The following is a 24,114-nucleotide window of genomic DNA, read 5'->3' as shown; positions in this document are numbered from 1 at the left end:
CTAAAAGCTTTTCAAAATCCACGGTCGTCTTTTAATAATATTTATATTATCGTTTACAGACAGAATGGACAGCCGTGTCTCTGCGGTGGTGGAGTCGTAGTGCAAGCGCTAGTGACGCCGCGGGCGGCCGGCGTCATGTTCACGCGACACCCGGCGCATGGAGACCCTTCACGACTACTCATCACTGCTAATTATGGACTGGGAGAGGTACGTTTTAAGAGAAATTACTCTCTTTCTTTCTTCTTCTATAGTCCAATAACAAAGAACAGAGGTTTATGTGAAAAATCGCAGGTAAACAAAATTTTGAAAATTAGAAAGTTCAGTGACCCTTATGCAACCGGCGGTGGGTAGTCTGGTACAGCTAATTTGAAGTAAAATTCTGTCTTAATATTATGGCTATTTTTTTTATTAAAGCATTGAATTAGTTTTTTTATTGACGCATTTCGCTGGATATAAAGCAGGCAAATCTAGCGGTCTTATTATTAAAGAACGAAATGTTCACTATAAATCTTTTTTCCACAGAGCGTAGTATCAGGCGCAGTAGAACCGGACACGATAATAGTGAAACGACAAACAAACGGTCAACTAACTATTACAAAGACAGAACTGGGATCAAAGTCTCAACGTGTGAAGACAGAGGGCAGTGGCATCGCCATGGAGGATGTACCAGAGGGAGAACGTAATGTGGCCTGTCTCAGTGAGGAGCAGGTATTAAAACTGGCCAAGATTGGAGTGGTCCAGGAAGAACTGTGGGGAGCGGGGAGAGATATCGAATGGGCTGTTACTGAGGTAAGAAGAAACCAGTGTATAATAAAGACTGAGAATAAGGTGTTTTTAGAATTAGAGTTACTTTAACTATTATTTAACAAACAATACAGAAATCTTGGGATCAGTGGTTAAGTATTTCAACATTTTTTGAGACAGCTGATCATTTTAAATGTAACGAAAAATTTATGATCATTATGAAAACATCAAACAGTACCAATCTGTTAACTACTACTAATGTAATGTGATGTTGTGGTTTCCAGAACGAAATATTCCTGTTGCAAGCACGTCCCATCACGTCATTAGATCGTTGGTCCGAGGAGGAGTTGTTACATGAATTGGACTCACCTGTCATGGCTGACGATGAACTAGTGTCATTCGGTAACACTGGTGAGGTAAGGACTTACACACTTCTAGTACAACCACAGCTATTCTATCTATCACTAAAACATTATATTGACGTTGCATACAGATTCAAATACTGATTGAAGATTTTATTTATTACTAGCTGACGCAAACTTCGTATCGCCTTGCAGCTGATTTTTAATAAATAATTAATAAAACTGTTTTTTCTTCGTAAGAACCATGCCCGTACTTCACGGAATATTATAAAAAGAAAAGAGAAATCGGTCCAGCCGTTCGCGTGTGATAACGTGACCAAGGGAAATAATGATTCATTTTTATATCTATAGACAGATATAAGAATATTTTTTGCGACGGACATGAATAAAAATCCAAATTTCTCCATAAGTGCTAATGAAAGTATTTCTTCTTCAGGTCCTACCTAGACCGATAACGTCGATGACGTATGACCTAGTATTGGTACCGCTAGAAGATGGCATGAAGACGACTGTAGGAACTAACGGCAGCGGACATGACGTCACCATGCTCATCACACACAACAGATGCGCGCTCTCTCTATATAATGTAAGTATATGATTTGATTTAAACTTGAACGTCCATAAGTCAGCATGCAACATTAAAATTTGTGTGCTTATGTTTATACACGCAATAATAAAAATATAAGTAGGTACTTATACTTTAATTGATCTTGCATATTTCTGTGCCATGTTGTAAAGTTGCATAAAACAAGTAGTAAAAATAGTTATCTAAATAGTTTTCTACAATTCTCCCTATTAGCATCACCATTAAATTACCCTTTAATATTTTCAACGAAGGCGCAAGAAGAGGCGTTTCAAAAGAGGCGCCCGTAGCCAGTTGCGCTCACCGGTCAGTAAACGATCTGTGGGTTAAGCAAACATTGGCGTGGTCATTCCATAGATGGGTGACCGCATAGTGGTATTTGAACAGGGCGTCTCCGTGCTTCGGAGGGCACGTAAAATGTCGGTCCCGGTTGTTGTCAATTAAGATTACAGTCGTTACCCAACGTCAAAGGCCTTCGTGCGGCTTGAACAGCTTTGACACTAGGTTAACCACTAACCATACGATAAGAAGAAGAAGAATATTTTCAACCATTAAGCCTATAATTTTACTGTCTTTTTTATTTCGTAGACGATCTACAAGAAAGTGCCTAACGAGATAGATATAAACGTGCGCATGGTGGAGATGGCTATCCACGGACACAAAGTAGCCGGCGACGAAATATTGAACACCGCCAAACATAGGAGAACTCCGCGCTGGTACGACAAACCTGGGGCTATATGGTTCATGATTAAGGTAAGAAATTAAAGGTAACGTATTTTATTACAATAATCTAACGGATGCTCGACATTACGTAGTGTGCGTAGGCCTAGCGGAAAAATGTGGATAAATCCTAATTTCAGTTTAACACAGAATTAGTGACATAGTGAAAATGACATGTGTATCTATCTATACTTATAATAAATCTGTAAAGAGGTCAATTTACCGTCTACTGTTATTATTTCTGTTTCTTTGTTTTCCAACTTTGACCTTTTCTCCTTTGATTGGCGGTAAGTTACGCTGCACATGCCTACACAAATTGTATCAATCTCAATATTTCGGGCAATGATTTTAGGGCAGTTTAGATAAGCGATATAGAACAAGAATGTAAACAACGAAATTAGCAAAAAGTCTTATCAGTTTTGCAATATAAAAGTCAAAAGGACTTATCAGGTTCTCAATATAAAAGTCTGAGAAACATATGAACACAGTGCCACTTTTTTCACTTTCAGACCCTAATGATGTCAAAACGAAAGATGGACGACTCAATCAAAGCAGTAAACACATTGAACTATGTAATGAACACGGACGATCAGAACACGTTGTTTGATGCTCTTCAGCAGTCCAAGAGTAAGATGGAGCGAGTCGCGTACAATCACAGTGTGACCAGTAGCGCGAGCACTTGCAGCCAGTTTGTCGCTATGACTGTTCTTTTAGAGGGAAAGACAGGTAAAATGTTTTAACTTCTGCATTTTTTTTTAATTGTTCTATTATTATCGTTATTGATGACGTTAAGTACCTAACATTAATGTGTTATAGAATGGCGACATAGAAATTTTGTAAATGAATAGTTCATTAACAAAATTTTAATATCCCTACCTATTCAACATTAAAATTGATTCGGAGACCTGGAATATAGGTTACTTTACTAAACTTATAGCCGTTAGCGCGTACACGTTGCGTGGAAAAAGTCACACACCCACGTATACGACGTATACGTGTTATGATTATTTTCCCTAGTCTAACTTTTTATTCAAAATAAACTTCAAATATTTTTTTTTAGATTTTACCCCTGAACAATGCAACGAAATAAGCTCCCTCTTCAGTTCAGGCGACGTGTTATCAGCCGAAGTGCCCGTAGCGTTAGCCAATTTAGTACAATTGCTGGAAGCGTCAGGTTTAGCCGAGGAGTTCAGGGCATTAGATCCTAAAGTAGCTATGCAGTGGCTGAAGAAAAATTCTCCTAGGGTATATCTAGATGTGTGCTCGTTCTTAGAACATCATGGATATAGAGCTATTATGGAGGTAAGTCTATCTTTTTTTAAACCCATTACTATCCTTTTGCTCGTCAAGAGTCTCTCTTTCCTCCCGAAAATGAGAAAGGGGTTAGGCCTTGGTCTACCACGCTGGTCAAGTGGGGGTTGGGGACTTTTCAAGAAATGCCTTAAAGAACTTGCATGTAAGGTTGAAGTATGTTATTTTTATGTCAGCTCGCGTGTGTGATGCATTGAGATTGTGGTGACCACTACAGCATGCGCCGGTTTTCAATTCGACCCAAACAAACAAATGATTTGGAGTTGACGTTTTTTTTTCATTTGTTCCTCAGTTTGACCTAGTCACAAAACCATGGGTGCTGGTTCCTGAAGACATGATGAAAATGCTTCAAAACCTGCACGTGTCTACTGAAGGAATTAAAGCTAAGAGCAGTGACGAAATTATTGCAGCTCTAACTAGCCCTGAGAAAGATAGCACGAGGTATGTATTTTGTGTCCTCAAATATACCACACGTAATAATGAAATCTCTTTTGGATCATGCAGTTTGGCGAAATTAATTAAATTCTAGAAAGAGACAAACATTATTTCGTTTAAAAGGTTTTTTTTATTGAAATAATCGAATTTTATAATTCTCTAATTTTGTCCAGCAACTTTCTTCATCAATGGTAACGAAGCCTGTCTTTTCTAGGAAAGTTCTCCGCTGGGTGTTACCGCTCTGTCGTCGGACGGTCCGTCACAGGGAAAGCACTAAAGCACACTTAATCCTTGCGATACACAAACTGCGCGTCGGGTTCCTACAACTGGGACGATTGCTGGTCCGCAAGTGGTATATACCTAACCCTGAACTCGTGTTCCACTTCAGATTGCATGAGCTCAGGAGTTATATTGCTAATAGGGATCCTGCCCTGCTGAAGAAGTAAGTATTGTGAACGTTGCTCTAAAATCTTGAGTCATTTAAAAACCCGGTACACGTTTTATGTGAACTGAAGAAGTCCAGGAGGCCTCTTAGCCACAGGCTGACAGTTTTTATGTTGGGTATCTTTTTGTACCAAAACAAAATAGTTTGTTAACTGTGATATTTAATTTAAAATTATTTGTCTTATCACATTACACGACCGTGGTGTCCGTGGCAATAACATAGCTTCAGTGGCAGAAGTGCTAGAAATAACAAAATGCCTTTTTTCTTTTCTTTAGAGCGCTTCAACGTCAGCAATACCACCCAGGCTGGTGCAAGCTAAAGTTTGCTGAACTGAACACGGGCTGGGTGAACGCGCTAGAGTTAAGAGGTCCTGCGGTAACCGCGGGCGATGTTAAGATAGAGGCTACTTCCGTGTGTGGCGGAGAAGTGGTCGCCAGAGCGTGTGTGGTCAAGGATCTTTCCGAGGTAAGGTGTTGTTGATTTTTTTGAACACTTATAGGGTTAAACCACATATATCAGCACGGAATCGCATTTTTTTGTTGTCCAATACTTTTGGGGTTCAATGATACCTGTTTTATCACATCTGATCAACTTATTATGTTTGAGTTTACTCTAGATTTTAAGGGGAAGGGTTTTTTATTTTGTTTCTTGACATAATATTAGCTAACTAAAACGTAGAAAAACAAACGTGCGTATACGCACCGAAAAATATCGGATGTAGAAGCGTTAAACGTAAGCTCTCAGTCCATTGCACTTGTGCTTTCAAAAGCTTTTTTATACTATGTTTTTTTGTTCATTCCAGTATATTTTTTTAAATCTGCTTAATATTTTTAGTAAATGCTTATCTTGTTCCAGATAAGTCAACTACAGCGCGGTGATGTGCTAATAACGCACGCAACAGACATCGGCTGGTCGCCATACTTCCCGCTGTTGACTGGCATCGTCACAGAGCTTGGTGGACTCATATCTCACGGTTTGTAATCATTTCATTGTAAATTTTACTTTTGCAGTGATTATAAAACTCATGTCCACTACACAATACCATTGCAAGTAATGCTTATATCGGCAAACGTAGTGTTATTCTCTGTGGCCTAATCGATGTAACGTTTGTCGTCATTGTGGATAATCATCACGATCCGTTATATCTTGTAGTTATACTTGTTTATTCTTCCAGGTGCGGTCATAGCACGTGAATATGGTCTCCCATGCATTGTCGGGGCAGCGTTCGCTACAGACATATTCAAAACAGGGGATCTAGTCAGACTTTCAGGAACCAAAGGCATCGTCGAAAAAGTTGAAGTTGAAGAGAATCAAGACGAGACCAACGATTATGAAATAGTATGAAATCAAATCACATGTTAAAATATATTAATATAATAAATAGTAAATCACAATACAAAACATTCAAAAGCATTTCACTTCTACAAAACCCAACGTCATAACATACTATACTCGAAAACTTCATTGAATTTTGATCCATGATTTATTCATTTTCCCGAAAACGGGAACGATACTATAGTTGCGTAAAGCCGCAACTTTAAAACATAGCACCAGTACTAGCCTTGATTTGACACACCCCTTGCCATAAATTCCCTTAATTTGTGTCATGTAGAGACACCGCTCTGAATCTCAAAATTTAGTCACTTCGACCAACGACGTTCAATCGCAAAGAATTTCGAACTTCCATCAATGAGTGATCAGTGTTTGGGTTCGTCGGTGAGTACGAGGAGCTCGTAGCAGTTGAAGGCGAAGGGTCGTCCGTAGATGACGACGTGGCAGCGGTACTGCGGCGCGTACACGGGTCCCAGCAGGTGCGAGCCGCGGTAGTGCACGCGCCCCACGTAGATACCTTCCGCCACGCGCACGGCGCGCGCTCCCACTGCACCGCCGCGCCACGCCAACCAACTCACGTCACCATTGCACATCACCTAAGGCAATGCCAAATACTAATTTCGCAGCCATAGTTACACTTAAGTATTAATTAAAAAAAATAGCAATCTTAGGAGTGGTTTCGTGCACCAGTTACGAATACGTGCGTACGTTACTACGTACCTGATATTTGGTATAATAGTGAACAGCACCATTAGCGTATACTAAGCAACAATGTTTCGATGGCTGTAATGCCGCAGGTAACACGTTGCACCTGGAAAAGAGAACACGTTTGTGTTTAGCCTTCAAAACTAAATTTAAACAAACTGCCACTCGGTTACATGTAAAACGCTATGCAAGTTGTACTAACTTATGGGTAGTTCTAGCAACCCAGATGACTTCTCCGTCGTAGATGCCGGCAGCGACGGCTCCGCTGGGCACTGCACCACAAGCACTCACCACCCACACTGGGCCTGGGGCTGACATATGCGGCATACATTCTATGTACAAGTGCAAAGACAAAACATATTAGATAATGTAGAGCTTTGATTTGTAAATGAAGTGCTTGGTCGGACTCTGCCTGTAAATATTGTTTATCGATTCAATCAGCTAGTGCCATCAGCGGGATCATCCTATTCAATACTAATTTTATTTTTTGCTGATTATTTACTGCCAATGCTATGTACTACGTTTTTTTCAAAGATTTTAAAGTAATAAGAAGCGTTATAAATGTTTCAAACTTACCCGATATAAACGACGCATATTTCTGCTCCCAGTACACCTTCAAGTGCAAATTGTACTTGACCCAGTCTTTTGAACATTCCGAGATTTTCTTCTTGTAGTAGTTCCAGCGTCTGCGCATCACGAAAATTTTAAAATTAATATACACAGCGGTACATACCACTAAGAGACATAAGTACCACTACGCAATGATAAGGAGATACTTATTACTTACTCTACTCTCGGAGATATATTAGAGCCACTGGTATGTTTCAGTGACCCAGTTTCTTTTACCTGAAAATATACAATATAAACGTAGATTGGATGTTACGGAGTATTTCAGTACAATACAAATAGAAGCTGTAAGTTTCATAAGTTAAAACTTACGACTAGAATAAGCCACTGGGTCCATTTGTTAAACATGTCGATTATTTCCAACATTTCACGTGAGCATTCCCGATACGATTCAGTCTTCACTGTTGCACGTGTAGGAGAAACGATCTGTGGCATAACGTTCAGATTATTCGATCAGGAAGAAACGGTAAAATAATACTAGGTACATTAAATTATACAAGACGAAGCTTATACTTCTTTGTCGTTGTATCGTTTAATTAGTCGCACGGTGAGTTGACGACTGAAAATGTTGTATTGACGCCACTGAAGAGACTCCGTTGATATTCTTCTTTGAAACGAAGCCCAGTCATCTTCACCTAGTTCTGAAATTGTATTTAATTAACACAAGAAAATAAGGACCGAAAATAAAATTTTGATATTGGTAAATAGTTTAACCGGCCGTGTTATCAGGGTCGTATTTATATGTTAGACCACGATCAATATTCTCTTGAATCCATTTCCGCCATGCTTGTACGTTCCACATAAGGCTTACTAACATTGCGTGCCAGTCGGCCATTTGATCAGTTGATATTGGAGTTCCTGTACATATAAGTAAAACATAGAATTTTATGCTTTGACAATATCTAACAAAACTAAAGGTTTATGAGGTGGTTAACTTACGGGAGCAGTAGCTACTTTTCCGTCCAATTTTTGTTATTGCGCTGGCCTGAGGACTTAATGGAGATCGTCGATCTCTTTCTGGCATATGTATACTAGTGAACGTAGTCATCGGTGTGTGTTGGTAAGGTGACACGTGTCTTTCTTGTGGTAATGTTCTACCTGTCCAGTAAGAGGTGGGAGAATGCGGGCCTTGAGACACACTCTGCGATGCGACCTCAACACTATCCAAACATTGCTCTTGTTCGTGTTTATGTAAAAATTGTATGTTTTGTGAATGTATATCCATCAAAAGAGACTTGACGGTCGACGCACGACCGTCGTCGTGCCTAGAAAGCATTGGAGATCGAGAGCCTGCAGTCATGGGCGAATCAGAATCTGAAGAGCTCTGCGGCGGGATTCGTGTGGGTTGATCACTATTCAAAGTGTAGTTTCTGCTGTATGATGTCGAGTGAACCAGGTACGACGTAGTTGCGTTTTCACGGCAAGCGGCAGAAGGCGACGGGGCTTGGCATTCTTGTTTACCAGTCCCAGCTAGGTTTTGGTGTCTCGAGTGACATTCCGTGACGGACACTTCGAGGCCGGGTGCGAAGGTTCGAGAGGAGCCCGGACAAATCCGTAGATGATGTGTGGGCGCGAGGTCGTGCAGATCCTGCACAGATATGTGTCGCGAGCACGTGCACGGTGGTTTGCCAACACGACGCAATATTTCTTCACACCAAAGTTCGCATTGTACAAACACATTCTTCATACACTTGCAAACTTTTATGACCTCTGTCGAAAACAATAACGGAAGTTAGAAGGTATTAAGAAAAGTCTGTCGCAATGTAATACTCTAAAAATATGAGAAATCTTACGTAATTCCAGTAAATAGATTCCTAAATACATAGTCGCATCTTCAATGACATCTGTAAAAAGGCAGAAGCATTGCAATAAGTTAACTATTTTCGAATAGCAATCTCATTTGAAGAAAAATAGACTAGCGATGTCCTACCTCCCATTATAGGCTTGAATTTGTCAGGTGTGTTGTCTTTCATGAGGTTGTGCAACTTGATTTGTATCTTCCTTGCCACGACTGGATCAGCATTTGGTACATTTCTAAGTTGGTCAGTATGTTTGCCTCGGAGTCTGTTTAAATACACGAAGCATTAGAAAAACATACAAAAAATCATCCCTTCTTATTAAACGAGTGTAAAACTCTATTGAACTTACATGTCAGCTCCATCTCTGAAAGATTTGCGAACATTCCCGTGTCTTAACAACACATTGTGACCGGCATCGTCCATGTGTTTCACCATCTCACGTAGCGCTTGAGTTTTTTCACCTAAAAATATGTAAGTAGGTTATTTGACAGTTTATACTTACAATCTACTAATGCTAATTAGTTTGGTATTTTAATTGATCTGTCTACTGTTAGTTACGCCGTTACTTTAAAGTATACCTTCAAATGTCACGTAAGAAGTCAATAGACCCGCTGAGTCGGATATTACACCTGAAAACATGAACATATGTATTAAAGGTTGTTCTTTTCTCTCTCAAAGCTTCGTATAAAAACACGTTTTATATACGTTTATTCAAAGTATGTAGACATATAATTTTAAGGTTCTCACCATCCATGACAGCTTTCGTATATCCGGAGGGTACCACATTGGACATCAATGTTTGCAGTTTCCCCTTAATTTGACCATGCATGGCAGAGTTTGGATGGTTGATTTTGTCCTCGAAAGACGTAAGCTGGCGTAAACTGTTGGGAGAGAACAACTTCTCTTTTAGTTCTAACTAAGATTGAGTTGAATCTGTCTACCTGTTGAAATGAATGTATGGGGTCTTTAAATCTTTGAAGTTGCGTACTTTACATATTCTCTATACCATCTTTACTTCATCCTACTCATACTGAACTATAGGCTCAGAGATAAAACAAGCAGGTAAATAAATAAGACTAACTAAGCAGCCGCCTCCGCATGTGTCTTAGGTATTTCTCCCTCAATAAGAGGCGTACCACCAGCTGCTTCCATTTCTTCCAGTAGAGCGATATAAGCTTCTATGTGGTCATCTGGAGAAAAGAAAAACCCCTTTCAAAATTGTCCTTTCGACTTAACATTGTTCTGAAGAATATAATTGAGTTTCACTTACCCGGTTTTGTTACAACCGTTGACAGGTAATTAGCAGCATCTTTTGTGTGATCTGAAACGCATTTTTTTTAAGTTAAGTTCCGATGTTGACTTTTTGAATAACATCAAGTATAGATTGTTAAACAATGACTTTAGCAACGATAGTTGTAAAAGCAATGTTTCTGTAAAGTGTCTGTCATGTTAGCAATTTACAAGTTATTCATATGAATGAAATTGATCACTTTAGTACGATGTGCCTACCTTTTATAGTAGGACCGAGCTTTCGAGGAGTATTGGAATGAAATCGCATTATATCTTCCAATTTCTTGGACAGCCGCGGGGCCTCTCGAGTACACGGTTTATCCGTCTGAAGAGTCTTTACTTTCTTTAATCTGAAAATGGCATTATTAATCAATAGCGTTATTGTAAATTGTGCAGTTTTATAATCAGTTTATCTATAGCATTGGCTGTCTAGTACTTATCGGTATTTAATGCAACTTCCAATTACCTTTGAGCGCCAAAGAAAGTCGTTTCGGCATTTCCATCAATTTCCGTAAGTATTTCATTGCATCGTTTCTGCATTTCCGAGATGAGAGCATCGCGAGCTTGGGCTTTGTAACCTAGAGTTAACATAAAAACGGTAAGAGAAAAATGATTAGATATATTATATTTTTTCATATTCTCAACCTTTCGTTGAAACTTACTTGCGGAGACAAAGCGTTCTGAAAGCTGTCGTCCGCTTTCTATGATGACATCTAAAAAAAAGATAATACAGATAAGTCAAAGCTCTCATAACAATGATTTTTGACATCAAGTTGCAAAAAAGTTAATATCCCTTACCTTGCATGGTATCGTTCATATTAGCTGGTGTTACAGGAGCGACAAGTGTACTGAGTTTTTTCTCAAACTTCTTGTGAAGACGAGCTGTGTCGCCAGACTCTTTTACACTCTTTTCCACTTGCAAAGGCTCGCCACCAAGCCTGATTATATTTTTATAACAATGTAAGAACAACTACGAAAATTATTACCAGTGCAAAAAGCCGTTGAAAATAATTCTTTGAAATTTTTATCACACTAAGTTGTCATTAAATGCTACTTGTCAGAAGTACCTACTATCTAAAGACTCAGTACGCAATCGGACATAGTTCCGAGTTCTGCCATCCGCGTTCACTGTCATGCAATGTCGTAAAATCTAGACACACTAAAAGGGGTTAAATCGCGGCGGTCAACGTAAACGCACTTTCAACTATAAATTGTAAACGCAGAACGCAGACCGCCAGAACAATGCGTTACGTGCCTGAAGTGGAAAATCTTTTAGGCGTTCAGTTTTGTGCTGACTTCAAAGGGAACTGTTTAACTGTTTCAGGACATACGGAAGAATAACTGCTATGCTATATTAAGCCAGACAATGAGTACCAATTCGACGCTTCCCGGTGAGTGAGCTTCATGTGCGGTTGTTCATAGAACACTTCGCCGCCGTGTGACTCCAACTGTCTGCGCAAAATATTCAGAGCGTTCTGATGTTGCGGGTCATGATCTGCGGGACAAATGTTACGATGATATATTCGATACTTTAATAATGATTATATATCATTATTAAACATTTGTATAATAATTATTACCCTCGTAAGCTCCTTGACCTGAAATAAATAAAATCAATTTTATTAGACGACTTGAACTCTAAAGTTAAAATAAAATCAAACGAGAAAGGAAAACGGTTACGATTATTACTAAGTTTGAGTTAGTTTTTAATTATAAAATCTAATAGGTGAAAAAGGTCTTAAAGATGAAAGAACCTGGTGCTCCGTCTCGACTAGGCCGTCCTCTTCGGGCCGCTAAATCATCAATGGAAGGTCTCATTTGTTTCGTTTCGCCCATTTTTCTAAGTCTTTCTTCTTCTGCTAGCTTTCTGAGTCTTTCCTTTTCTGCCGCTTCTCGTGCTAATCTCGCTTTGCGTTCTTCATCTGTTTCACCAGGTGGCCCTGCTGATCCTGCCCCTGCCGCCGCCGCTGCTGCTGCTGCGGCCGATGCTCCACCAGCGCCTGCCCCAGCGCCTGCCCCAGCTCCAGCAGCTTTACTCGTACCCGCACTGAAGCACATCGTCAGTATAAATTTACGGTTAGACGTAAATATCCTAACTTTTGTGGTGTGTGGTGGTGTTACTTAGAAGCTAACAATTGTTCCACTTAATAAACCTACTAAATTCAGTGCACTATAACAGTCACCGGAAAAATATTCTATGGCAAAAGTATAGTAAGTGTAGGAGGACTTGTATTTGGCTATCCGTTTTTAAGGTATATCGCTTATTATATTTAGCGATGTTGATCTTCCAATGAAATAAATAAATAAGTATAGTGACTAAGGTGATCGACATACCCAAAACCAGCTGCTTCCATATCTGCTAAAGACTTTGCGTCCAGACCACCTAAGACAGATAAAAAAATATTTTAGAATATAGAAGGAAAAAAGATTAGGATTCCAGCTTACCAGTGAGATACGACACTTAATAAAAATAACGTTTTGACTGCAACTAGTACATTCAACTCACATTCTTTAGTAGCTACACCGGCGATGTATTGAGACGCGATCCCTTTTGCATCTGGAATGTATCATATTATTTGTTAGTGTGCTGATAAAAAAACAAGAAACAAGAATTAAAGGAAAAGGGAATCAACATCTGCCATAGACGTCCGCGTGAATAGATTTCTAAGACTTAAAAGTACCCTATGTGTTAATACAGGTTATCAAATTGGTACCTGCCTGTGTACAAAATTTCGTCAAAAGTCGTTCATTACCTTTGGATTGATTGATTAACAAACATTTATCTAAAAAGTCCAAATTTATAATATTGTTGTTTGTTACCATCAATGTGCCTTTTTTCTAGATTTGGTGGTGCTGGTGCGAGAGGCATATCGTTAACCTTCTTCTCCACAGCGTTCAATAGAACTGGGGAAGGGTTCTGGCTGGTGAAATTTGGTGCCTGTGCTAACCTGATATCAACATGAATAGATATCGTTAGTCAAGAATAGACTGAGTAAACTTTAGATAACGACATTGTAGACCCCTTAAACTAATAGTAAATTAGTAATAGAGAAATAGTTTTGAGAAAGAAAACTTGCCGTGCCGACCCCACTTAGGGTGTGTTAGGACAAGACACCGAAACAAAGTAAGCAGGAAGAGAGTGAATATTGACTTTGCTATTTATGCACTATATAATCTAAATAAGGTTACTGACATGGGCTGTAGAAGAGTAATTTAAGTAATTATTAAAACAACACAGGTACGGTTACATTAGCAACTATCTAAAGTAATTGATTGAAAAAATTCATACATATTTGCTGCTCCTTCATGGGTTTTGCTAAACTTGCCGACTGTAAGGAAGTCGTTGGCTTTTTGGTTTTCCATACTCTTTTGTATCACTTCCATTGCCTGAGCTGTGGGATAATACAACACATAATTATATATTTAATTTACTATAGGTAAAGTATTTAATGTGTAGTTTATCTTTGTAGTATTCGAAACATATTTTAATATACCCACCTCTCAATTTAACTGTGTCCGCTATATGCGCTGCTCCTTCCTGTATGGGATCTGAATAGGAAAACGAAAATTAGGAAAACTATCTCACAACTCTTATTCTACATACTCATAGCCTGCTACTGGTAAAATTATTCTATCCATACTAATATTATAAATGCGAAAGTAACTCTGTCTGTCTGTCTGTCTGTCTGTCTGCTACTCAATCACGTCTAAACTACTGAACCAATTTGCATGAAATTTGGTATGGAGATATTTTGATACCCGAGAAAGGACATAGGCTACTTTTTACCCCGGAAAAATTACGCATTTTCCGGGAAAATTCAGAAAATTCATCGAAGTCGCGATAAATTAATATTATAATGACATTGAATCAACAAAATTCCGTTGCCATGGCAACTGTTTTAATGGCGGATATGCTTTAGCGCGACTTCGTTATACTAAGATATATAAATAATTTTGAGAATATTTTTCGTGAAAAAAAGCATATTTTATAGACCAATAAGAGCAGAGTAACAGTAAAAAGGTGTTACAAAAACGTGGAAAATTCTGACCCATTCTCTCTTATGTGACGCAAGCGAAGTTGCGCGGGTCAGCTAGTATGTTATATATAATGAATACCTTTCAGTATCGACTGCATCTTTTTATCGCTAACCACTGTATTTACTTTCGCTTCGATTTCTTTTTTCTTTCCCTCGTCCTGGGCTTTCGTCACACCCACCGGAGCATGGCGAATTCTGAAATAAAATTACCAGTTCATCCCCTAATTTAATTAACAATAATTATTCGGCAAGTATTAAGAAATACCAGTACAGAAGGTACACTGGGATGTAAACTTACTCGTCGCCTCCTTCAGTGTACGTCATCTTATAGATGCCCTCCTGGCCGACGAGGTCGGTACCACCTTTGGCCATCATATCGGCCAGCACTTTACGCTTCTCAGCATTCGCTACAATTTACAACAATATTTTACTGCTTGCTTAGTACTTTATAATATGTTTCTAGAAATTAAACACTTACTCTCAGGTACCGGTGCAGCAAGAAATTTGGAGGTTTCGTCTATGATCCCTGTAAACAGATTTCATTTATATTTATCTTTCTTATTTACTTTAAAATAGGTCAACAACTCACTTCTTTATTATCGGTGAAATTGTCGGAACTATTCTGAGAGTTACCTGGCATATGCTTAGCTTGTCTTTCAGGTAAGTCAGTCTTTCCTGCAGCCAACGTGGTGAGCTTTCCTTTAACTTTTTCATATGCAGCTGCCTCAACCTTCTCATTTGCTAGACTCGAAGCATTTTCTATTCTGTAGTCATTCAAGAGTATAACTTTTTATTAATTATGATCATTAAGTTAACCGTCTTAATAGTCACGTGAATTCTTAAATTAAGGTTTAGTAATGTACTGGATTCAAAGTGGTCGAAAACCAAATAAAAGCATTAGATAGAGTAAAATTGTAACAAAGGAAACATCAAAGCAAACCTTCTTCCACCGTCCCCGTAAGTTTGATCATAGCCTTGTAACTGTGCCAGAGGGACTCCTCCTTTTTCTTTCATCATTCCCACCAGGTGGGTCAATGTGTCTCCTGTTCACGATCATACGTGTTAACAAATATGTAAAATTTCTCTTGTTGTTGGTATTATTACTTATATAGTATTAACTTACCTCTATCAGCACCAACGTTGGCTAAATGTGTAGCAGCATTGTCCATTGTAGCTGTTAGAAAATAATGTAATATTTGAGATATCGCAAATTTAAACTGTAGCTGGATAACACACATGTGTTTCTTTTGACCGTGTATTTACTTACGATGTAAGTCTTCAGCAATACTTGGAGCCAGTTGCGAAGGCACTCCTCTTTTCATTTCTGACCTAATTTGATGTTGTAAATCCTGCGTTTCTGCTCGTTTTTCCATCTCTAAAGGTCCTGCATGCATCAATCTATGCAGAAAAGATGGCTATAAGTATTAAATTTAAACAATGAAAAGGCTAAGGGCTATGAATATACGGCTTTGTATTATTCATATTAGGTAAGGTACGTACGTATTTGCGGCATCTGAATACGATTGTCCATAAGCCTTGTATTTAAACAAAGGTCTTGAGCCCAAAGACTTCTTTACGGCAGATAAAAACTCCAGTGGGTATCTCAGACCAGCAATGCCACCTGATGGAAAACACGTGAGTAAGGCATGTAGGGGGAAAACAAACGTGATGCGAATATTTAAAAAAATTAAAGTGCTTACTTCGAAGGGCAACTGGTTGGGATAAGTGCCTCGAGACATCCTGAACCAGAGCTGTAAGGATTTAAACCATAGTTTACTTAAGTTAATGATAAAAAATTGTACGTAAGTACGAAGTTCAAATTTCTTTAGCATTAGGATTTTTGCTAAAATAACGTGCGTATTTGCATTTAGAAGTTTAAATATACTATAATAATGATCAAAAAAGTTATGAGTAGGTAGTATACCTTTTACAGCAATCGTAAGTTCTGGAGGTGTCTTGTCTTCCATATCTTTAGATAAAACTTGCTTGCCCTCATCAGCTATGTCCTTTATTGGCAGGAACGGTGCTATTGCTGGAGCACTTTCAGTTCTATCAAGACAAAATAATAGTTCTAATAGTTTTAACAAGCTTTAAGTGAAAGGAACATAGCAATTTGAAGTACATGGTTTAAATTTTAATCTGTGATTGATGTTTTTAAGGGGAAATGCGGAACAGTCGCAAAACATTTGCTCATAATTTACCAGAAACTTTTTGTCATGCAAATAAATGGAGTTTATATTTTTTCCTTTTAAGTAAAAGTGGAGTAAAGTCACTTACTCAGCGGCTCCAGTAGCGTAATCCATGGAATAATTATTTCTTTTCGCAAATACAGTTGATGGTTTACTTCTCATCATTTCCAACAACTTTTGCTTAGCAGCGTCTGTTTACAGTGAGTGTAATTAACTTATAATTACAAAATAAGAAACCTTTTACAAAAATCTAAATCCAATACTTTTTTTAATATACTTAGTAGATATTTAATAGGATGCAACAACAAACCTCGGTCTCGTACAAAAGCAGAGAGGTAATTGGCACATCTATCGATGACATCTGTAAAAATAATTGTTAATTAAGTTTCACCCTTTTTTACGGGTTAAATTCATTTATTAGGATAGGATCAACTCAATCACATCGAAATAAAAAATAGTGCTAAGTAACTAATTACTAGCTAACCGAAGATATATATCCTGTTTTTCTAGAAGCCTGCTGTAACAAATCTCAACGTTCAATATTTAAGAACTATTTACTCCCTGTACTCTGTACTTGCCGTTCATATCCTTTTTAAGTCTAGCAGGTGCAGCGGCATCGCCGGCTCTGTGCAATAAATCAGCAAATAAAGGAGCGGTGGCAGGATCCGGCTTCACCCCTGTTAGGCCCGGAGCCGATTTTAATCTGAAGAATAAGCGAAGAAGATATGTTATAGTTTTTTAGGTAACTAAATTACTTATTGTGCTTGTGTAGTATGCATTCAAAACGACTTGTTTAATTCATGGAGCCAATTAAGGTAATGATTTATGAAGATAATTTTATTAAAACATATAGGAAATTGGTTACATACGTATAAGCCGCTGTAAATTTGGTCGGAAGAACAGGGAAATCAGAGAAATGTTCAGCTCCGTAATGTTCCAGCTCCTTAATCAATATGTCAAATGCTGGGCCACGTTCCACTAGGAATTAAAACGAGAAGCAAATCAGCATTAGAACAAAATACCTAAAGCAAATGTAGTAAGTAGGTACTTACATTCATCGATTGCGGCCTGAGACAGATATTTCGAACAAATATCCGTAGTCTCTGTAAAGCGGAAAGAATATCATTAGAAAAGCTCATAAAAATATTTGCAGAAATTCACATTTTTATGACAGTGTACTTACCCGCCATGTCTGCCTTCAGATTTTCAGGAGTAACGCCTTCCACTATCTTCGTCAAGTTTGAATGGATCGCTTGAGATAGATTCGGATCGTCATGATCTGATTCCAGACCTTTAGCTTTCTCCAGTCTAAAATGACATGTGTAATTTGGTTATAACAAACACGCAGTCTCTCAAACTTACACAGCGAACTAGGTATAAATGAAATATAATATTTTGATGGTTTCTGGATTTGCTCCTACATCGTTAACGTGAATATAGGTAATTTATCAAAACTTTCCTCTTCTAGAATATCAACCTACCATCTAGAAACTAGGTTTCATGAACTTTCAACAATCACACAATACTCCAAATTATTATTTTTGGGAGTAAACTTACTGCGCAGCGGCGGCTCCATACGTCTTATTAATTTTGTCCTTTTGGAAAAGTTGATCACTAGCCTTGCCGCGCATTTTTTCTACAAGCAATCTAAAGGCTGGGCCCTTATCCTCTGAAAATTGTATTACACTGGTTAATAGAATCTTTAATACATAAGAACATTTATGAAGCTGCAGCAATTGTAGAAAAATGAACCTTAGTCACTTTTAAAGAGGATTGATTGATCAAAGTAGTTACTTACTATTGTATTCTGCATACTGTGCTAAGTATTTCCCACAAATATCGACGATATCTGTAAAAGAAAAGATTACCTTAACCTTTTTTTATCGCCATAAATCATGTTCCTTTTTAGTTACAACAGCAAAGTTGCCAAGACAGATTTGTGTTAAACAACATAATCAAGAATTAACTACAATTTAACTTCTTACAATAAATTACATATTGTTGTTTACCTTCCATATGTTTAGAAAGATTACTCGGTGTATCTGATTTACTGCATTTAGCAAGTAAATCTTTAAGTGTATTTGCTAATGTGCAATTATACTCCGGAGCGCTGAAGTCAGGCGTCCGCTTGAGCCTACAAAGAAGAAAAGACATTATTCTCAGTTCGCGCTAGGGTAACACAATTTTTTAGTAACTACAGAGACCCTGGATATAGTATAATATATGTGCAGTTACGGTGATAATAAAATATGAGACAACACTTAATCCCCTATACTACTTGTATTTGAGTCCGAGTATTTATTTCTACATTAAGATTTCTATAGGTTCCTTACTCGTCAACCGCCTCATTGTAAGTTTGGTTAAATTTCCCATGTGTCACCAGATTCTCATCACCTCTCTTCGTCATTGAACCCATGAGGATCAAGAAAGCTTCTAGCATTGGACCTGCATAACCATAATGTGCAGTTTAAAAGACCTTAAAAATAATGGTCTCAGTTCCAAGCCCGTATTCACAAAAGATATCTCAAAGCGTTTTAATTGTCAAGCATTTTTCTATTCAAAAACAAAAATAAAAAAGTAAACCTCTTTGGTTTGCAAACTTATAGCATCCCACACAGATTTGTGACTGGTTTGTGTCTGTTGCTAAGTTTTCTTATTTGACAGCTGTGACAGCATCACAGCATAGTGGATGTTATATTTTGACCGGATATTATATTGGACCACGATAGCAAAAGATTGAGATTATGGGGACTATGGGGAGAGGTCTTTGCCTAGCATTTTCAATTATATTTCAGTCTTAACTCAGAGCGACAAAAGCCTATTCTTGAAGATACGCGGACACATGCTGTAAGTGTTGAAGAGTACTGAAGAAACAGGGGTGGTTGGGTTCCCAATGTCGCTACCTCTAACTCAGACGCTGGGAGAATGTTACGGGTCCAATCGATAGCATGCAGAGACTTTTCATTGCAATACCTACGCAGTGGTAACTAATTTCTTCCGCATCTTCATATTTATTTTACTTTCTGTATCAAAAAATAAATTATATGTGCTTCTTATTTTAGCGTTACTGTAAAGCATTAAACATAGTTTCCGAACAAGTGCGAAATAAAACATTTGGTTGGGTTGCTTGGGTTTAACAACTGACAACAATTTACAGGTAGGTACTTACCCGAAAATTTCAGGTAAGCCGGAGTCTCTGCAACAAAATATCTTTATTAAATTTTAGTGAAATACTGTTCCTGCTTTCCGAACTCCTCACGTAAGGGATATCTGAATATTGCTAAATATCTGAATGAACTCACCAGGCAGAAGTTTCGATCCGGCGCCACCCTGAAAATATAAAACCGTTAACTTTTGTTCACGATCATATCGAATCAATTTACTATAGAATTCAACTAAGAAACCCTCCTTATTTTTCCATCTGATACAAATGAACACGGATACATCAAGATTAAAAGAATGTCATCAGACATGAAAAATGAAGAGAGATTCTGTAAAAACAAAATTTATTAAAATGACCTACCTTGTACAGCCGTGTTCAGTTGTGTAAGATAGAAAATAATAAAATATATTTAGTTTTCAAATTTACTTTATTTTTTAACGTTTTTATAAATACTTTCTTTTACATTTTTTTTATTCTTTAAAGTTTATTTAATCTAATAAATGTTTCGTTAAAAAAGAATCAACAAATCAACGCTGTTTCTATTCACAAATGTCAATATTTTCAAGTGGGAGCTGTTGCTTCTGGTCTATAGACGTAACTATTTTCAAGGACTGTTTCCAAATTAACAGGCAATATAATGAGACGTTGACTTATGATGCACGTAACCTATGAAATAAATCGGAATTATATAAACTCAAGAAGCTAGATTAGTAAATACTAAAAAAAAACACTGTTTTAAGTACTTACAGCACCCATCATGTCAAGAAAATCGTCTGCAAAAGAAGAATCGCCACCAGGCTTCCAGAACAGATCTGGAATAAGAGAAAAAGTCGCATTTATCACTGGGTTTGCTATTTTGTTGGTATATAATCTATCATGGCACTTGAACTCTGATTGAGGGAAACTTTGTTATTATTACTAAAGAGAACAGACTCACTTATCTTTTAATCACTCGATTTTGGTGGAGGCTGTTCAGATGGCGCCATGCTCTCTGTCGGTGTTTCGTCTCCCGGTGTAGTGTCTCGACTAGCTCCAGTCGACGTTTCACTCGGCGTGTCTGCTACGATGGCAGGCTCTGGTGGAGGTGGTGGCCTCGCAGCATCCGCATACGACCGTTCCACTTCTTCTCGGCAAAAAAGAGTAGTATTGAATCGTACCTTTTCACTTCGATTATCTTTATGCTCCCGAGGAAATTGGCTTGCATAAAAAATATATGTATACTAAGACTGTAACTTGCAAACAATTGTTCAATATCCTTTTATTTAACACAGACCAATTTTCTCGTTAGTAAATATTATAGAATTAGGATTCTCAAGTAAGGTAAATGAACAATTGTCACAATTTTAGGGGCTTACCTTAATTGCTTTTAGAGTATAACTGACCTCCGCTGAAACTGTTGACAATTGTTCCTTCATTTTGTTGTTTACCAATAATATGTTAAGTTTTACTCACCCTCGTCTTCGTCAAAGTCCATCATCAGCATTCTGTCGTCCGATTCAGAAAGAATTTCATCTATCCAGACTGCAACCTGTGAAGAAAATCAACAATTCGTCAGATTAACATCCGGCAGTATTTATTGGCAGCAACTAGATGGTCTTAGCTTTCCAATATGAAGAGGCAAAAAAAAATTGTCACTACATGTAAAATGGGTACCTTATCAGCCATTTCCATCATAAACTTGGCTTTGGGATGAGAGCTTCGCCTTGAAGGAGTTTTCATGTGCATGTATCCACATATCTCGTCCAAAATAATGTTAGACAAGCGGAGCATCCTGTTGGTACATTGATTTATTTTATAAGTTCAAATTTTTGGTTGACTAAGTATTTAACAAGTTTCATATTTAGAAACCAGTCAGCTACTAACTGACTGATGTAGAATTGAATAACTAGAATAGTTAATTACCTGACTTAGTTTCAAATAACACTTACCCATCGGCCAGTGCGTAACGTCCTGGTCTCGACAGCCGACATTGAATACCTCGAGCAAAAGCCACAGTGGCATTACGAGCCCACGTAAAGCGTTTGTCACCGTACATCGAAAGAATATCCTTCTTTATTTCGTTTACTCTTGAGACACTGGAGGACGAATGAGAAATATTATAAGAGTAACAATAGGTATATCTATGAATCCTTTCGGTTTTTTGCAGGATCTCGTTGCGTGCGTAATAGATGCTAATCAGTGAATTAGCTATCATGTGAACATCCTGGTTCCGAATGTGATGTCCTGTAAAAAACCGCTCGGTCCAATCTATGTTCTGCCTCTAAACATTTATAAGAACAGGACAGTATAGTATTCAGTAGCTGACTAGGGATTAACAATCAAACAGAAATTGTAGTAATTTAAAAATACTTACGCGGAAGATTTCTTCTTAGATTTTCGTAAATTGATAAAATATTCATAAGCCTGATCAGGCTTAAATGGTTCGTCCGCATCCAACATAGATCTCAAACGAGAAATCTGTGTGAATATAAAACTCCGTTATTCATGAGAAAATCTAATGCTTCATAATAATAAAAGGGTATTTTATCTATAACTGAATAAAATGAACTGAAAAGTCCTGACCGTTTCTGGAGGTAATGTTTGGGCCTGTTCTCGCCACAAATAAATGATCGCTCTTCGTCGAGGCTTTGCTATGCGCTCGAGTCTGTCAGTGAGTACTGTTCCGTGACGCCGAAGACATCGTGCATGCGCTCTCATAGCCCGTTTCGGAAGCTTCACATCGGTTGCCTTTGGTCCTCTGGAATATTATTTATACGATAGTACGACAGTCTTTGTCGCTTTAGTTCGTTAGTTTCATTAGTAGCGACAATCTACAAGTACTTATCGGTTGTCTGGAGTGGCCATTATTTCGCAGACATAGGGCATAGAACCAAATGCTGATTTGAAACGTGTAGAAAAACGTTAAAGTCAGCTTTTAAGTGAGAGAAAGTAAAGGAGTTACCTGGGCCTTGCCGGCTTAGGAGGAGGATGCACAGGTCTTTTCGGTAGAGATTTGTGCTGGACACGTAGATCGCGCCCAGCCATGATAGTGTCCGCTACTGACGCGGGCGCTGGTTCCACTACATACGGCGGGTATGGAGGGAATGCTGTCGGTTCGGATGGCTCCATTGCTGCAGCTGCAAAAACAAATTACACTTGCAGTTATGCTAGGTAGCTAATGAAAAATTAGTTTAGTATAGGAATATTGCCCTAAAATTATGGAGCAGCAATATAAAATTAAATGTTTATAAAGGGAATTTTTACCTAAGTCCTAAGAATTTCAAGCAGTTCACCGGAAATTCTTAGAACTTTTTAGGCTTGCGCAGTACGTACTCAACATTTGAAAAAAATGAAAAAGATGAATACTGCTCAACTTAATTTCGTTTTATGATTAAGGGTAATGAGTACATAAATATTTTGAATATTTCATAAATTATCTCTGACATCTTTTTAAAAAATAATGACTGTCTAAAAAAGACGTCAGTTGTTCAGAATCATCTTTCAATCAGACAAGACAACTCGTGCTTTCAGGTTTGCAATCAAGGGTAGGTACTTATCTATTTCTAAAAAAAATAAAAAAGGACCTTTAACTTTCAAATAATATTATATCCATTATTTGTCATAAAAGACTTCCTATGTATTTTTATGCAGTTACTCTCATTTCATACCGTATGTAGATCGCGCAGTTTATTTAATTTATTTTATACGTGTGGTGGGTTCAAATCCCACCCAGGACAAATCTTTGTGTGATGAGCACGAGTATTTGTTCTGAGCCTGGATGTTAATGTTTCTATATAAGTATGTATTTAGAAATATATAACTATGTTTATCAGTTATTTGGTTACATAGTACAAGCTCTGCTTAGTTTGGAATCAAATGACCGTGTGTGAGTTGTCCAATAATATTTATTTATTCATTTTATTTTATGTCCCTACATATACCAACTACTATACAAACTTATAATGTTAAAGAAGTAACATATTAACAAGTAGTGACTACTAAGTAAACTATCTAACTAGGTAGGTAGGTACTTTTAACTCTACGAAACTTTGGAAATGTATATGCTTAAATGCCTCAATTTCGCATACCTGTCTTGTACCTCCTTACTATACTCTTAAGTTGGCTCGCTGTCATCAGTTCGTCAAGATCGACTTACTTAGGAACCTACGTATTCTCGATCGCATACCTATTTTTTTTAATTAACCATAGTTCTAAAAGTAAGTAATAAGTAGTAAATAGGTAAGTACGTACCCTCCTCAACTTCCCCAGGCTGCTCCGCAGCCTCACCCGTTTCCGCCATGGCTAATAATATATGCTTATCTAATTACAGAAACAGTCCTGTGAAATTAAAAATGATTTTTAATTCTTAAGTTTTGACATCAGGTCCTTTTCA

At 37.8% G+C, this 24,114-nt stretch overlaps 2 protein-coding genes across 2 annotated transcripts in view; one reads left to right on the top strand and one right to left on the bottom strand.

Moving 5' to 3' along the window:
• Positions 1 to 5,996, top strand: part of LOC142972571 (rifampicin phosphotransferase-like) — a 12,819-nt gene extending 6,823 nt beyond the window's left edge. Inside the window, exons 12-23 of the mRNA XM_076113801.1 lie at positions 60 to 207; positions 523 to 789; positions 1,029 to 1,160; positions 1,543 to 1,692; positions 2,278 to 2,442; positions 2,919 to 3,135; positions 3,470 to 3,711; positions 4,013 to 4,161; positions 4,370 to 4,597; positions 4,876 to 5,065; positions 5,456 to 5,573; positions 5,775 to 5,996. Of these exons, the coding sequence (XP_075969916.1) occupies positions 60 to 207; positions 523 to 789; positions 1,029 to 1,160; positions 1,543 to 1,692; positions 2,278 to 2,442; positions 2,919 to 3,135; positions 3,470 to 3,711; positions 4,013 to 4,161; positions 4,370 to 4,597; positions 4,876 to 5,065; positions 5,456 to 5,573; positions 5,775 to 5,944 (2,176 nt within the window). The 3' untranslated portion in view covers positions 5,945 to 5,996. The remainder of the gene's footprint in view (positions 1 to 59; positions 208 to 522; positions 790 to 1,028; positions 1,161 to 1,542; positions 1,693 to 2,277; positions 2,443 to 2,918; positions 3,136 to 3,469; positions 3,712 to 4,012; positions 4,162 to 4,369; positions 4,598 to 4,875; positions 5,066 to 5,455; positions 5,574 to 5,774) is intronic.
• On the bottom strand, positions 5,990 to 24,114 carry LOC142978921 (uncharacterized). Its single transcript, XM_076123595.1, has 59 exons — positions 23,973 to 24,114; positions 22,684 to 22,858; positions 22,305 to 22,479; positions 22,096 to 22,199; positions 21,671 to 21,817; positions 21,396 to 21,513; positions 21,195 to 21,270; positions 20,695 to 20,865; positions 20,490 to 20,554; positions 19,882 to 19,909; positions 19,749 to 19,775; positions 18,913 to 19,024; positions 18,589 to 18,713; positions 18,378 to 18,428; positions 18,137 to 18,248; positions 17,763 to 17,887; positions 17,632 to 17,682; positions 17,449 to 17,557; positions 17,158 to 17,282; positions 16,890 to 16,940; positions 16,668 to 16,770; positions 16,315 to 16,439; positions 16,091 to 16,141; positions 15,891 to 16,011; positions 15,658 to 15,788; positions 15,514 to 15,564; positions 15,331 to 15,433; positions 15,024 to 15,154; positions 14,869 to 14,916; positions 14,689 to 14,797; positions 14,470 to 14,585; positions 13,852 to 13,902; positions 13,643 to 13,745; positions 13,174 to 13,301; positions 12,860 to 12,910; positions 12,688 to 12,736; positions 12,108 to 12,400; positions 11,934 to 11,951; positions 11,728 to 11,848; positions 11,152 to 11,291; positions 11,016 to 11,066; positions 10,820 to 10,931; positions 10,573 to 10,703; positions 10,334 to 10,384; positions 10,145 to 10,253; positions 9,811 to 9,944; positions 9,642 to 9,692; positions 9,413 to 9,524; positions 9,195 to 9,328; positions 9,058 to 9,108; positions 8,204 to 8,974; positions 7,979 to 8,122; positions 7,778 to 7,899; positions 7,577 to 7,690; positions 7,425 to 7,483; positions 7,214 to 7,323; positions 6,840 to 6,969; positions 6,653 to 6,743; positions 5,990 to 6,528 (listed from the first exon to the last, which is right to left on the bottom strand). Exons 1-59 carry the CDS (start codon positions 24,019 to 24,021, stop codon positions 6,298 to 6,300), a joined length of 6,747 nt encoding a protein of 2,248 aa, XP_075979710.1. The 5' UTR covers positions 24,022 to 24,114; the 3' UTR covers positions 5,990 to 6,297.

This window comes from Anticarsia gemmatalis, chromosome 1, assembly GCF_050436995.1.
Source record: "Anticarsia gemmatalis isolate Benzon Research Colony breed Stoneville strain chromosome 1, ilAntGemm2 primary, whole genome shotgun sequence".
Lineage (NCBI taxonomy): Eukaryota > Metazoa > Arthropoda > Insecta > Lepidoptera > Erebidae > Anticarsia > Anticarsia gemmatalis.
The sequence above is the reverse complement of the archived record's forward strand: the minus strand, read 5'-3'. Positions and strand labels throughout refer to the sequence as shown.